General features: G+C 41.9%; 1 protein-coding gene across 3 annotated transcripts in view; it reads right to left on the bottom strand.

The window, feature by feature from the left end:
• The window catches only part of TMEM241 (transmembrane protein 241), a 158,193-nt gene that overhangs the window by 88,637 nt on the left and 53,526 nt on the right, over window positions 1-16,030 (bottom strand). For all 3 annotated transcript variants that reach the window (XM_037508735.2, XM_037508736.2, XM_037508737.2), the window contains one exon: window positions 136-205. In XM_037508735.2, the coding sequence (XP_037364632.1) occupies window positions 136-205 (70 nt within the window). The remainder of the gene's footprint in view (window positions 1-135; window positions 206-16,030) is intronic.

Below are 16,030 nucleotides of genomic sequence, written 5' to 3'. Positions count from 1 at the left end.
GGAGATGTCAGCACCTGCACCTGACACCACTCTCTTCTGCCACTCATTCGGGTAACTTCACAGACGGCAAGACACAGCTGGTAGTAAAGGAACATACAAAATAATAATCCAAGGGGCTTTAGGAATTAAGATTACCTGGCACAGCAGCTACCATGGAATCTGTAGAAATACAGGAACGGAAAGTCCAGGACGCTGAGCAGATCACCTGAGGGGTACAGCAATGGTGAAATGGCGGCCCACACACTCCCTACCTCCAACTGTCCCAAGTAAGTGTCTTTAGTGGCCCTTAAGGGCTGAGCTATACAAGACTGAGTCCACCCTGGATTTCCAAGTTTTTATGTTGTCTATTATGATAATAATAATATCATAATAATGCTGATTTAGTAGAAGTTTGCCCTCTACCAAAATTTTTATGCACATAACCTCTTTCAAGTCTTGGGACAACTCAGTAAAGTTTTATTATCCCCATTTTAGCCGGATCTTTGCCTAAGATTGCACAACTCCTGAACTGTGGAGCCAGAATGTGAACCCCCGCCACTTAGAACCCTGGAATCTTTCCTCAGCACCAGGCAGCCATGCCTGCCCAAGGCAGAACACAGACCCAAAAACGCCTTTTTCAAAGATCCCTCTATTCTTTTCTGCCTTATGTCTAAAAAAAGATTGTGAATGCACGTCTCTGACATCTTTTTTCATTTTTGTGTAAATTATATAACAACCGGCACAGGGGCCAGATGACCATGCTACTCATTTTAGTTTAAGGTCCAAAGGGTACATTTATTTCTAGTGAAGTAAATTCATTCTTTTAGTTCCACTTGGTGCAAGAGGAAATAATCACACATATTGGCTGCTTCCCTCTCTGGAATTTGAACTTGGTAACAAACAAGAAGTCAGGAGATTAAAAAAGCAGAAGGCCTTCCAAAAATGTTCAGAGCAAAGGAATTAAGAATTTCCACAGCAGATTGCTTAATCCTTCCAAATCTGGAATTTCTGGGACTCTGGAGGAGCCAGGCCTTCCATACCCCAGGACTTGGTATGTCTCTGTGGATATCAGGCTGATTTTCCTATAGCCACAGTCTCCCAAGTGAGCAGTGGGGCGGACAGGTACAACTTCCTTCATCACTGCACGTTGTAATCAGAGTTGTAGACAAAGGACATGATGGGCTATTACTCTTCCTCAGAGACAGAAATGATCTCAAATGACTCAGCCATCCACTGGGAAGGATCGTTCTGAATTCCATTTCTCTGCAAGCTTTTATTTAATAATTTGATATTACTTTGTTTTGCTTCATTTGTGTACTGATATGTGTGTGTTTAACTAAAAGGAGAGGGTCCTTTGATGTCTGGTTTTTGTGTTGTCCAACAAGAGGTTAAGAGAGTTTTTTCGATCTGTGCTTTTTATTATATAAATTTTATTTTATTTTATTTTTTAAAGACTTATTTATTTATTTATACAAGCACTGGGTACAGTCAGAAGCATGGGAGGGTGAGAGAATTCACCAGAGCCAGAGGGGAGAGCAGAGCAGACAGACTGATGAAATACACTGCTGAGGGGAGCAGCGGGCGGCAGGAGAGGTCTGCACGCCATGTGGGACCCTCGCCCGGCGGCCGGGCATTGAGCACTGCAGAGGCTGCGGGCAGCTTCGCAACCCAGTACTCAACCACTGCGCCACCGGGGAGGCCCTATTATATACATTTTAAAACATGTACAATATCAGAAGTCATGATACCATGAACTCTCCATATATCCATCACCTGATTTCAATAATTTCAACACATGAATGATCTTGTTTCATTTGTATACCACTCACTTTTCCTTCCTTCCAACACAGGGTATTTTTTTCTTTACTGAGGTAACATTGGTGACAACACTGCACATGACTTAGCAGAAGAGGCTTATACCTCTTTAGATGTATGTCACTACACCATGGCCACCATCAAAGCACCCACTGTCTTTTACCCTAAAACTTCGGGCTCCCTTTGCCCTTTGTCTCCTCCCTCCCCTCCCCCTCTCGTAGCCTTAATTCAGCAGTCATATTTCTAGGGTTGGTTTACTCTTTTGTTCTTTCCGCCACGACTCTACTGAATACTTCTGTCACCTAACTCAGGACCTATGTTGGGAGGCCTGTTAGGCATCCAGCATGTGAAAAGCACCATTTATTCCAAAGTCCTGCTCTCCACGGAAGTGACAGCTAGATGAAGTCACCCTGGTACCCTGGTCCCAGAGGGCAGCCAGAGTCCCCTCTGAGGAGGATGAAGGGACATCCTTGGAGGATTTGCTTTGTTTCTTTGGCAGCTGGTAGCCCTTTCCCAACTTTCCTCCCAGTGTGAGAGAAACTCCAGCGCAGTAAGTGTGATAATGAGGAATGGGCAGAGAGGGAGATAAATTAAACCCAGGACCTCAAGTTTTCTAGGTCTCTCCCTCCTCTCAGTATCCAGTCTTCCATCAGAATCACTCCCGGGAAGTGAACTGCACTCAGGGTGCACTGGCAACCTTCACCAGCCCAGCCCAGGAGGTGGAGGGGTCTAAAGAGCACGGCAGTGGTCAGAGGGAGACTAGGAGGCAGATAAAGGAGAAATCACACCCTTGGGTATTGTACCACTTAAATAATAATCCTCACCCAAATCCTGAAAATTGATCCTATAATTAATTATTGAGAAAGAGAGAGGGAAAGTTCACTCTTACCTTTTTAAAAAAAAAAAGATTTATTTATACATGCATACAAGAACCAGGGTACAGGCCAGATGCATGGGACGGTGAGAGGATTCACCAGAGACAGAGCGGGGAGCAGAACAGGCAGACTGACTGAAATACACTGTGAGGGGAACAGCGGGCGGCAGGAGAGGTCTGCCGCACCATGTGGGATTCTCGCCGGCTAGCCGGGATCAAACCCACGCTGCAGAGGCTGCAGACAGCTTCACAGCGCTGCGCTCAAGCGCCTGCGCCTCCAGAGGAGGCCCTTCACTCTTATCTTTGAGTCATTTCTAAAGCTGCACACATTTCTCACACAGCATCTAGATATCTCCATGCCTGTTTCTCTTTAAAAAACTATCCAGCTCTCTAAAAAGAAACTTCTCTGAAGAGGAAATGCAAATGGCCAACAGGCATATGAAAAAATGTTCAACATCACTTGTCATCAGGGAAATGCAAATCAAAACTACCATGAGATACCATCTTACACCAGTGAGAATGGCACATATTAAAAAAACTAGCAACAACAAATGTTGGCGAGGGTGTGGAGAAAAAGGAACTCTCCTGCACTGTTGGTGGGAGTGCAAACTGGTCCAACCACTATGGAGAGCTGTGTGGAGATTTCTGGACCCACTAAACATAGAGCTTCCATATGATCCAGCAACTCCACTCCTAGGTATTTACCCAAAGGACACAGAAACAGCAATTCCAAAGAGCACCTGCACCCCTATGTTTATAGCAGCACTATTTACAATAGCTAAGCTTTGGAAACAGCCCAAATGCCCAAAATTAGATGACTGGATCAAGAAGATGTGGTACATATACACCATGGAATATTACTCAGCATTCAAAAAAGATAAACACATGCAATTTGTTTGGATGGTGCTGGAAGGGATCATGCTCAGCGAAATAAGCCAGAAAGAACAAGAAAAATACCGGATGGTCTCACTCATAGCAGGAATCTAGAAAACTTAAATAAGGGACCAGGAAAATGAGTAACTATAAGAAAGTGAAAATCAAAATCAACAAAAAACTATGAACCAGAGACACTTTTTGGGGGATGGGGGGCGGGAGGGGAGGGATTGGGGTCAAAACTGGGGGGTTGCAATTGTATGGGGAATATAAAAATAAAATTTATTATTTAAAAAAAAAAAAACTATCCAGCTCTGGAAAGCAGATTCGATCTTACTCATGACTTGGATCCACTGTGTTAGGACCACCCCTGACATATAACAGGCACCACCGAATATCTGAAAGACCCAAACGCTTCCTGGAGAGACGACTGAACACTGTCCGGTTGTCTGTGCTGGCCCTCAGTTTCAAACTGACCCCAAATGCTTCCCCTCTGATGTTTTCAGCCTGCCTCCTCTTTTACTAAAGTACTATTCTTTTTTTTTTTTTTAAAGATTTATTTATTTGTTTGTTTATACAAGCACTGGGTACAGTTAGAAGCGCGGAAGGGTGAGAGAATTCACCAGAGTTAGAGGGTAGAGCGGAGCAGGCAGATTTACTGAAATACACTGCTGAGGGGAGCAGCGGGCAGCAGGAGAGGTCTGCACGCCATGTGGGGCCCTCGCCGGTGGCCGGGGATCGAACCGGCGCTGCAGAGGCTGCGGGCAGCTTTGCAGCCCAGTGCTCAACCACTGCGCCACCAGGGGAGGCCCAAAAGTACAGTTCTTAAACCGAGAGGGTGCACATTAATCTGTAAACAGCAGTGATTGATGGCTGTGGTACAATCAGCTCCGGAGATATTGGCTGGGCCAACCACATAAGAACTAGATCCAGGACCCTAAAAAATATTCAAAGACTTCAAAAGATTACACTCATGCACCATCTAGTGCAGAATGCACAATTTAAGCACAGATTAAGTGGTTCAAGAGTTGTCAACATGTTCTGTGGCGTCAACAAGCAGTTTACGCAATAAAGTCTGAGTAGAGCCTTCACTGCTGTGCTCCAGAGTTAGAACCTGCTGACTCCGAGTGAGGGAGTGAATTCCATTTCTTTGAAGATTATAGAGCATGAAATTGCCTCCATAAAGTGCTGTACAATCTTACCACATTCAAGACTAATTGATGTTTGAACATCAAGATTTCTTCTCACCACATTTTAGCCCTCAAAACTGGCAGGAAAATGAAAGGTCAGTTCCAAGTTTTTAGTGCTGCTTGCTTTAGCTCATACATAGCAATGGGCACACCAGGTAACAAGGTCATTTGCAGTCAGAGTCCTGTGGGTCTGCCTGTTCTTCTGGTCCTGTGACACTACATATACAAATATGCAAACTTTCAAACACAAGAAGAATTTCTTTTCCCTGCTACTGCTTAGCTACTGCATAAAAAGGTGCAAGGGGAAGCAAAGTTGTTGGAAACTCTGCATAAATCATGAAGTTAAAAGATTAGAGGGAGGGCCTCCCTGGTGGTACAAGGGGTTAAGACGCACCCTATGAAGCTATCCACAGCCACTGCAGCACGAGTTCGATCCCTGGCCAAGGAGCTACCCACATGGCATAGCAGACCTCTCCTGTCTCACCCGCTGCTCCTCTCAGCAGTGTGTTTCAGTCAGTTGGCCTGTTCTGTTCCCCACTCTGTCTCTGGTGAATCCTCTCAACCCCCACACCTCTGGTCTGTACCCCAGTTCTTGTGTGCATAAATAAATAAATCTTAAAAAAAAAAGATTAGAGGGAGATTCCATCCACCAAGAAACAAATCCAGTGCCCATAGGCGAAACGTAGAAGGCTATGGACATGGAGAACTATCTACCTGATCCCTACAACCATATCCAATGCACCCCAAAGCTCTGAGGCAAAGCCACATCATCTGCATCTGAAAGACAGTTTATCTCTTTAGTCACTCATGAGTGAATGAAAGGGCAGCTCAGTCAAAAGCATCTTTGAGTGATCATGACCCATCCACTAGAATAGTTAAAGGAAGGCTGATAATATCAAATGTTGGTAAAGTAGGAGAGCAACTGGAATGCTCATGCATTGCTCGGTAGGAGTGTAAAATGGCACACACACTCTAGAAAACTGGCACTTTCTTTAAAAATTATATATGTATCTACTCTAACAACCCAGAAATTCTACACCTAGGATTTTATCCAAGATACTTAAAAAACAAGTTCACAACAGTCTTGTATAAGAATATTCGAAAGCATCTGTATTCATAACAGCCAAAACCTAGAAAAAGTCCAGGTGAGTGTCAACAAGAAAATGGCTAAACAAAAGGAGGTATGGCACACAATGGCACACCATTCAGCAAGAAAAAGGAACAAGCTAGTGACATGCAGAACAATCTGAATGACTCTGTAAATATTAAACTGAATGAAAGGGCCAGACACAGAAGAATACTTCCTGTGTGATTCCATTTGTGCAACCCCTAGAGTAGATAGAACATATCAATGGAAATAGAAACACATTAGTAGTGGCTCTGATGCCAGTGAGATGGCAGTGACTGAGAATGGGCATGAGGAAGTCTTTTTTAGTGACAAGAATGTTTTATATCTTAATAGGGGTTTGGCAACATGGGTATACACATTGTCAAAATTGATCAAGTTGGATCTTTAAGATATTTTATAAATTTAAGTTACATCTCAATTTTAAACTGCTTTAAAGTACTGTCAAATTATTAAGAAACAGAATGGGCGGAGCAACATGGCGGCGAGGAGACGCTGCGAGTAAGATCTCCCATTAAAAAAAGTTAATAGGGAGGAAAAGCGGCAGGTCCCAGTGAGAACCGGGACACGGAAGATAAACTGGTGACTCCAGCAAACTGCCCGAAGAAGAAAGTGGCCATAAAAGAGGACTAGAAGGGAGGAAAGCGCAGAACCCTGCTCCCCTCCCCCGCCCACAGAGGCTGCACTCTCCGACCCGCAGAGAGGAGGAAAACAACAAACCAAAACGGCCAACAAGAACAAACTACGCAGCAAGCGGGACTGTGAGTGGAAAGGAACTATTTCAGCCACCACACCCCGTGAACGGGAGCTGTGGAGAACCCTGCAGGATCCGCTGTGGAGGTGAGCTCCAGGCGCCATTAAAGAGAGACCCCGACCCCCAGGAGGAGGCCAGCACCAGCACACAGCCCCGGGCCGCACGGTAAGCCTGCGCGGAAAAGCGGCGCGCTGGAAAAGCAGACGCGGATCGGGATCGGGATTGCGCGGAAAAGCGGCGCGGACCGGAATCGGGATCGCGCGGAAAAGCAGTGCGGTTGAAAAGCAAGCGCAGATCCCCGCGCCTGCGACCTAGGCTTGCAGGGAGACGCGCGGAGGCCCTCACTGAGTGAGCAGGCCCAGGCGCCCAGGCACGGGAGCGGTGCAAAAGGCGCCATTCCCGCACCACTGAACTGGGCTACAGCCCAAGTCCTGGAACTGAGGGCTTTGGAACTGAGACCCGGGGCACGAAATTAGGGGCGTGGGTTCCCCACGACGGTGGGGCACAAGGCAGACACAGCACCCCAAAGCCGTTGAGGATTACCCTACCATTCCCGCTCTGTTCCCTGTCCCACAGGGTGGAAAATCAGCTCCCCAAGGGCTCCAGGAGAGATCTCTGGCACCACCCAGCGACTTGAAGCCAGCAGAGGCTCCTGAAGGAGCCAGTGGCCAGCTGGGGAGTTAGCCCACGCCGGGCCCCTTCTGACCAGTAGTCTGAGCCCACAGGGGGAGCGAGCACCCACAGCCGGGGCAGACCAGGCGCGCAGAAGAGTGTGCCTGAGACCGGACGTGCAGGGAGTGTGTCCCACATCACCATTTTAGAACAGGGACATTTCTTCAGTAAAAACTACATTTCTTCAGTAAAGAAGGCTTCCTCAGGAGCCAGAGGTGAGAGGGGGAAGTTCGCCCACACCAGACCCCCTCTGGCCTGCAGTCAAAGCCCAGAGCGGGAGCAGGAACCCAACGCCGGGGCAGACCAGGCGCACAGGGGAGTGTGTCCCCACATCGGCATTTTAGAACAGGGACCTTTCTCCAGTAAAGACTGCTTGAAACTGACATATGGCTCCTGGAGGAACCAGAGGGGAGCAGAGAAGCTCACCCAAGATGCCGGCCAGTCCCAACAACACAGTGTCCCAACGCATACGGCAAATTAGAAAACAGACAGTAGGGAGTAGAAGAACCACACGCAACCTAGCAACTCCCCAGGGAAAAAGCACACCACAAAAAGAAAACCAGCCCCCAGATTGCAACGACAGTAACTTGGAAGAACTTCTGAGCCTTCCAGAAAGAGAATTTAAAATTGCCGTGATTAAAAAACTGACAGAAGTCATAAAGGAAAACAATGATAAGGGAAAAATAATCAACGATCAGAAGAATGCAATTGAGTCCCTAGAGAGGGAAAACAATGGTCAGAAGAATGAAATTGACTCCCTAAAGAGGGAAGTAAAAGAAATGCAGGAGATCAAAGAATTAATGGAAGAACTAAAGAATTCTGGGAAAAGCAATGAAAGCAGAATAGATGAAATGAAAGAACGAATAAGTACTCTTGAAGACACAGAAATAAAAAGAACCAAAACAGAAAAGGAAAGAGAAGTACGAAGGAAAAAGAACGAAGAAAGACTTCGGGAACTATCTGACTCCATGAGGAAAGGAAATATAAGAGTTATAGGAATGCCAGAAGGAGAGGAGAGAGATGTAGGAACAGAGAAAATATTCAAAGAGATAATTGAAGAGAACTTCCCAAATGTGAAGAAGGAGCTGAAAATTGATATACAAGAAGCAAGAAGAACACCAAACTTCCACGACGAAAGGAAAAATACAGCAAGACACATAATAGTAAAGCTCCCAAGAATCCAGGACAAGGAAAAAATAATGAAGCTGGCAAGAGGGAAGAAACAGATAACATTCAAAGGAAAGCCAATCAGGCTGACATCAGACTTCTCCGAAGAAACACTACGGGCAAGGAGAGAGTGGAGGGACATAGTCAACAGACTCCAAGAAAACAGATGCCAACCAAGAATACTGTATCCCGCAAAGCTCTCCTTCCTCTTTGAAGAAAGAATATGGACCTTCCCAGACAAACAGAAACTCCGGAATTTCATTACAACTAAACCCCCACTCCAAAAAATACTACAAGGAGTCCTAAAGCCAGAACCTCAGAGGGACGAATAACAATGAAAGAAGGCCAAAAAAAAAAAAAAGTTATTAAAAGAATAAATAAATAAAATCAAAGGAAAGACAATCACAATGGCAAATACAGATGCTAACATATCAATATTAACTCTAAATGTAAATGGACTAAACTCTTCAATAAAAAGACACAGAGTTGCAGCCTGGATTAAGAAACAAAACCCAACCTTTTGCTGTCTCCAGGAAACACATTTAGCTGCAAAAGATAAAAATAGGCTCAAAGTTAAAGGATGGAAAACAATCCTACAAGCAAATGGACCAAAAAAGAAAGCAGGAACAGCTATATTTATATCAGATAAAACAGATTTCAAACTCAAAAAGATAAAAAGAGACCCCAATGGTCACTACATTATGATCAAGGGGACAATACTTCAAGAAGAAATAACACTCATTAACATATACTCACCAAACGAACGAGCACCAAAATATATCAGACAACTGTTGTCCTCTCTGAAAACAGACATCAGAGAAAACACATACGTAGTGGGAGACTTCAACACACCACTATCAACAATGGATAGATCAACAAGACAAAAAATAAGTAAAGAAACCAAAGCTCTAAATAAGGACCTAGAGCAATTGGGCTTAACAGATATCTATAGAACACTAAACCCCAAAAAAACGGAGTACACATTTTTCTCAAGCGCACACGGATCATTCTCCAGGATCGATCACATACTGGGGCACAAGACAAACATCAACAGATACACCAAGATTGAAATCATATCAACCATCTTTTCTGACCATGAAGGCATCAAACTAGAAATAAACCATAAAAAGAAGGCAAGGAACTTTCCTACCTCATGGAGATTAAAAACCACACTCTGGAAGACCACTGGACTAATGAGGAGATCAAAGAAGAAATTAAAAAATTCTTTGAATTGAACGACAAGGAGGACACCAATATCCTAAATGTATGGGATGCAGCAAAAGCAGTAATAAGAGGAAAATATATAGCAATAGAAGCTCACATCAAGAAACAAGAAAGAACTCAAAGAAACAACCTAATCTCGAAGCTCAAAGATCTAGAAAAAGAACAACAAAAAAACCCCAAAACCAGTAGAAGAAAAGAAATAATAAAAACCAAAGCAGAAATAAATGAAATTGAAACTAAAAAAACAATCCAAAAGATCAATGAAACCAAGAGCTGGTTCTTTAAAAAAATCAATAAAATAGACAAACCCCTAGCCAGGCTCACAAAGGAAAAAAGGGAGAAAGCACAAATAAACAGGATCATCAATGAAAGAGGAGAAATCACAACGGACACAGCAGAAATCAAAAGAATAATCAGTAACTACTATGAACAGTTATATGGAAACAAGTTTAACAATCTAGAGGAGATGGACAAATTCCTACAACTCTACAATCACCCAAAGCTAGATAAAGAAGAAATAGAACACCTAAACAGACCAATTACAAGCAGCGAAATTGAAATGGTAATCAAAAACCTCCCCAAAAACAAAAGCCCAGGACCTGATGGATTTACAAATGAATTCTACCAAACATTCAGAGACGAATTAGTGCCTATCCTTCACAAACTCTTGCAAAAAATTGAGAAGGAAGGGACAATACCAAACAAGTTCTATGAAGCCAACATTACACTAATACCAAAACCGAACAAGGACAACACAAAAAGGAAAACTACAGGCCAATCTCCCTAATGAACACTGATGCAAAAATCCTCAATAAAATTTTAGCTATCAGAATCCAACAATGTATCCATAAGATAATTCACCACGACCAAGTAGGATTCATTCCAGGGACACAAGGATGGTTTAACATCCGAAAATCAATCAACGTTATCCAACACATCAACAAAAAGAAATATAAAAACCATATGATAATATCAATAGATGCTGAGAAAGCTTTCGACAAAGTGCAACACCCATTCATGATAAAAGCCCTTGAAATTCTTGGGATACAAGGAACATACCTCAACATCATAAAGGCCATCTATGACAAGCCAACAGCCAGTATCATTCTCAATGGTGAAAAGCTGAAAGCAATTCCATTAAGATCTGGAACAAGACAAGGATGCCCACTCTCACCACTGCTTTTCAATATAATACTGGAAGTCCTAGCCAGAGCAATAAGACAAGAGAAAGACATCCAAGGAATCCAAATAGGAAAAGAAGAAGTCAAACTATCACTATTTGCAGATGATATGATAATATACATAGAGAACCCCAAAAACTCCACAGAAAAACTAATTCAACTCATCAATCAGTTCAGTAAAGTGGCAGGATACAAAATCAACACGCAAAAGTCAGTAGCCTTCCTATACACAAACAATAAATCTGAAGAAGAAGAAATCAAAAAAACCATCCCTTTTGTTATTGAAACAAAAAAAATCAAATACTTGGGAATAAATCTAACAAAAGAGGTAAAGGACCTATACAAAGAAAACTATAAAACACTGTTAAAAGAAATAGAAGAAGACACAAAGAAATGGAAAGACATCCCCTGCTCATGGATTGGAAAAATAAACATTATTAAAATGGCCATCCTACCAAAAGCAATATACAGATTCAATGCTATTCCAATCAAAATTTCAATGTCATTCTTCAAAGAAATAGAACAATTATTGATGAAATTCATATGGAATCACAAAAAACCCCGAATAGCCAAAGCTCTCCTGAAAAAAAAAGAAGGGAATGGAGGCATCACACTCCCAGACTTCAAACTATACTACAAAGCCATAATCATCAAAACTGCATGGTATTGGAACAAGAACAGACATACAGACCAATGGAATCGAATAGAAAATCCAGAAATAAACCCACAGATTTATGGTCAACTAATCTTTGACAAAGGAGCAAAGACTATGCATTGGAGCAAAGAAAGTTTGTTCAATAAATGGTGCTGGGAAAACTGGGTCGCTACATGCAAAAGAATGAAGCTTGACCACTACCTCACACCATACACAAAAATCAACTCAAAATGGATTAAAGAACTAGACATAAGACCTGAAACCATAAAATATATAGAAGGAAATATAGGCGAAACACTACGTGATTTGCACATCAAAGACATCTTTACAGACACATCACCCAAAGCAGTAATAGTGAAGGCAAAGATAAACAGCTGGGACTACATCAAATTAAAGAGCTTCTGCACAGCAAAAGAGACAATAACAAAAACAAAGAGAAACCCCACCAACTGGGAGAACATTTTTGCACCCAACACTAATGATAAAGGACTGATCACAAAAATCTGCAAAGAGCTGATGAGACTCAACAACAACAAAGAAAATTATCCAGTCAAAAAATGGGCAGAAGAGCTAAAAAGAAACTTCTCTGAAGAGGAAATGCAAATGGCCAACAGGCATATGAAAAAATGTTCAACATCACTTGTCATCAGGGAAATGCAAATCAAAACTACCATGAGATACCATCTTACACCAGTGAGAATGGCACATATTAAAAAAACTAGCAACAACAAATGTTGGCGAGGATGTGGAGAAAAAGGAACTCTTCTGCACTGTTGGTGGGAGTGCAAACTGGTCCAACCACTGTGGAGAACTGTGTGGAGATTTCTGGACCTACTAAACATAGAGCTTCCATATGATCCAGCAATTCCACTCCTAGGTATTTACCCAAAGGACACAGAAACATCAATTCCAAAAACACCTGCACTCCTATGTTTATAGCAGCACTGTTTACAATAGCTAAGCTTTGGAAACAACCCAAATGCCCAAAAATAGATGACTGGATCAAGAAGATGTGGTACATATATACCATGGAATATTACTCAGCATTCAAAAAAGATAAACACATGCCATTTGCAGCAACATGGATGGCGCTGGAAGGGATCATGCTCAGCGAAATAAGCCAGAAAGAAAAAGAAAAGTACCGGATGGTCTCACTCATAGCAGGAATCTAGAAAACTTAAATAAGGGACCAGGAAAATGAATAACTATAAGAAAGTGAAAATCAAAATCAACAAAAAAACTATGAACCAGAGACACTTTTAGGGGGGCGGGGGCGGAGGGGAGGGATTGGGGTCAGAATGGGGGGGGCTGCAATTGTATGGGGAATATAAAAATAAAATTTATTATTTAAAAAAAAAAAACCCAGAAAAAAAAAAATTTGCTATATCTAAAAAAAAAAAAAAAATGCATCTTGGGTGAAAAAAAAAAATTATTAAGAAACATAAAAATATGAGAAAAACAAAAAAAGAAAGAATAAAGTCTTGCGTTAAAATGCCACAAATTATTTTTATTGAAATAACTGGCATATAATATTATATTACTTGCTGGTATATGATGTAATCATTCGATGTTTGTATACACTGTGAAATGATCTCCACAGCAAATCTATGGGGTTGGAGGAAAAGTCACAATGCATATTTGCTTGAAAAACATAGAAAAAATACATCATGACTTTTCTTTTTTTTTAAATATTTATTTATTTATGCATACAAGAACTGGGATGTAAGCCAGAGGTGCAGGGGTCGGGGGTGAGAGGATTCACCAAAGACAGAGTGAGGAGCAGAAAAGGTGGATCTACTGAAATACACTGTTGAAGGGAGCAACAGGAGAAACAGGAGAGGTCTGCTGGTAACATGGGTATATACATTTGTCAAAACTGATCAAGTTGGATATTTAAGATATTTTATCCCAGGCCAGTGGGGGGATGGAACTCGTGTTGCAGTGGCTGGTGATAGCTTAATAGTGCTGTCTTTAACCCCTGTGCCACCAGGGAGGCCCCACTTCATGACTTTTCTGACAACACAATAGATACCATCCATCACTATACATAGCTACAAATTATTTTTCTTAAGATGTTCTCTCAACAACTTTCAAATATACAAAAAGTGTTGTTAACTATAGTAACCATGCTGTATATTATATCCCCGTGATTTATTTACTATGTAGTTAGGGAAAAAATGTCAGAAATTAACAGAACCTTCAAAAAAAGACTGCACCTATGGGACTTCTTCCTGTATTATATCTGGTTCAGGGATGGGGAGTCAGGAAGACAGCTCTCCTTGACCTACACTCAAATCCTGCAGAGGACATTCTAGATAGAAAGTGTAGTAAACAAGCAGGAAAGAATACATAAATGGGCTAGACTACCCAAGAGTCCAATGAGGAAACTAACCAATTGGTAGGAATCAAAGCTGCCCAAGTAAGAGTTTGGGGTTTTTAAAGCTGGCCAAACTGATCCCCAACAGGATTTCTAGAGTCTGCTATCATCTCTCATACCAAATTCCTACTTTAATATATATCTGCCTTAGTGATTCACTCTAACAAACAAACATACACTTTTTACACTGCCTGAAGAAGTAGGGTGTTGCTATGGTTGCACAGGTTGTGCACTGCCCAACTTTAGAGGACAGACCACAGCTGTGGCAGCCCTGGGAGTACCTAAAAGCTGATCCAAACCTAGATGGCCTCTTTTCATTTAGATTTCATAAGCAACTTCCCTACTCTAATCTCAGGATGGTTTTGCAATTCAGCCTCTTCCTCAAGGCAGGCACGCGAGGACAAACCTCATATATACCAAAGTTTTCAGTCAATGGCTTTCCACTGGTGGGAGGTGAGAAGAATAACAGACATACCTCATGAAGGCACCTGGGCATGCAATTTGCAAATGTTGTAAGAAAATAACAAACAAGATCACAGCAACCACACACAGAGTAACTTTATAAATAGAGCCCCAGTATGTTGTTTAATACACACAGAAGCAGGTTTAGTTTATAGCTTTTTCCTGGGATGCCCATGGGCTAGATACTGAACTTCGGGCTGGTACAGATGGAAATCTCCAGCTCTTCTGGAAGGCTGCTGCAGTTTGTACATAACCCATACACATCTTCCCCAAAACTGGAGTCATAATCCTATTATAAAGGCTACCAAGACCCCTGAATGTTACAGCTTTGGGCCATCTCTTTGCTGGAGAGCTCAGCTACTTACAGAAAGAACTAGGCTGCCTCTGCTGTTGACACCATTGTCATGGCCAATTTCATTATGCCGGCAAATTCCTTCTAGAATCCAACTTTACTATATAAGGCCTCTTTAAAGGTACCATCTGGTTACCCAGAAAACAGCAACAAACCAAAGTCGCAGGTAGGAGTACTTCCAGAGAAGTGTACCGAGTCTCTCCCTGAAGAATCCCACAGTTTTACAGCTCCCAGAGCTACCCACCATGATCATTTACCACACAATGCAATATAAGTTTGCAGGAGAAGGTAGGGAATGGAGCATCTGATCTGGAGTCCATCCTTTTTTTTTTTTTTTTTTTCACATTAAAATTGAATTTGAAAGAAAATTAATCCTTACTGAGTTCCCAATACATTTTCAAATAAGAGAGACTTCTCTCATTATTCCTTTTAACTTTTTAAAATGGCAACATAACTTGCCTACTAAAAAAATTCACCCTTTTAAAATGTACAGTATAATGATTTTTTAGTATATTCTCAGAGTTGAGCAACAATCACTTCTAGCTAATTCCAGAACATTTTCTTCAGCTCAAAAAGAAACTGACACCTAATTTAGTCACTCTTCTCCCCAGGCCACCCTCCAACCTTAGAGTATTGACCCCTTCATGTTTCCAGAGAGTAACTAAGTGCCAAAGGTCTTGTACTGACCTAAAAGTTTAGCAACACAGGTCCCCTGTTATCTAAAATTTATTTGGTATGATTTGCTAAGTTATTTTGGGTTTATTGTTAATTTATATGGAATTTTTTTTAGCATCCAAATAACAGGGGATACTTGGATAGCAGGTGAAACCTGTAACTCAAGGTAAAATATAGGAGTGTTGGCCAAAATGCATAAACCATTACCAGCAGTTACTATGTTTAGAAACAAATGGACAAAACATCCCCTCTTTCCCAAAAGAAGTTCCAGGAAGAAATTTAGGAACATCATATTGAGGAGATTTAAAATAAATTGTAAAAAAAACTAGCAACAACAAATGTTGGCGAGGATGTGGAGAAAAAGGAACTCTCCTGCACTGTTGGTGGAAGTGCAAACTGGTCCAACCACTATGGAGAGCTGTGTGGAGATTTCTGGACCTACTAAACATAGAGCTTCCATATGATCCAGCAATTCCACTCCTAGGTATTTACCCAAAGGACACAGAAACATCAATTCCAAAGAGCACCTGCACCCCTATGTTTATAGCAGCACTATTTACAATAGCTAAGCTTTGGAAACAGCCCAAATGCCCAAAAATAGATGACTGGATCAAGAAGATGTGGTACATATACACCATGGAATATTACTCAGCA

Source organism: Talpa occidentalis, unplaced genomic scaffold (assembly GCF_014898055.3).
Source record: "Talpa occidentalis isolate TD23 unplaced genomic scaffold, MPIMG_talOcc4v2.1 talOcc4.13, whole genome shotgun sequence".
Taxonomy (NCBI): Eukaryota; Metazoa; Chordata; class Mammalia; order Eulipotyphla; family Talpidae; genus Talpa; species Talpa occidentalis.
This window is presented reverse-complemented; position numbering and strand designations above follow the sequence as displayed.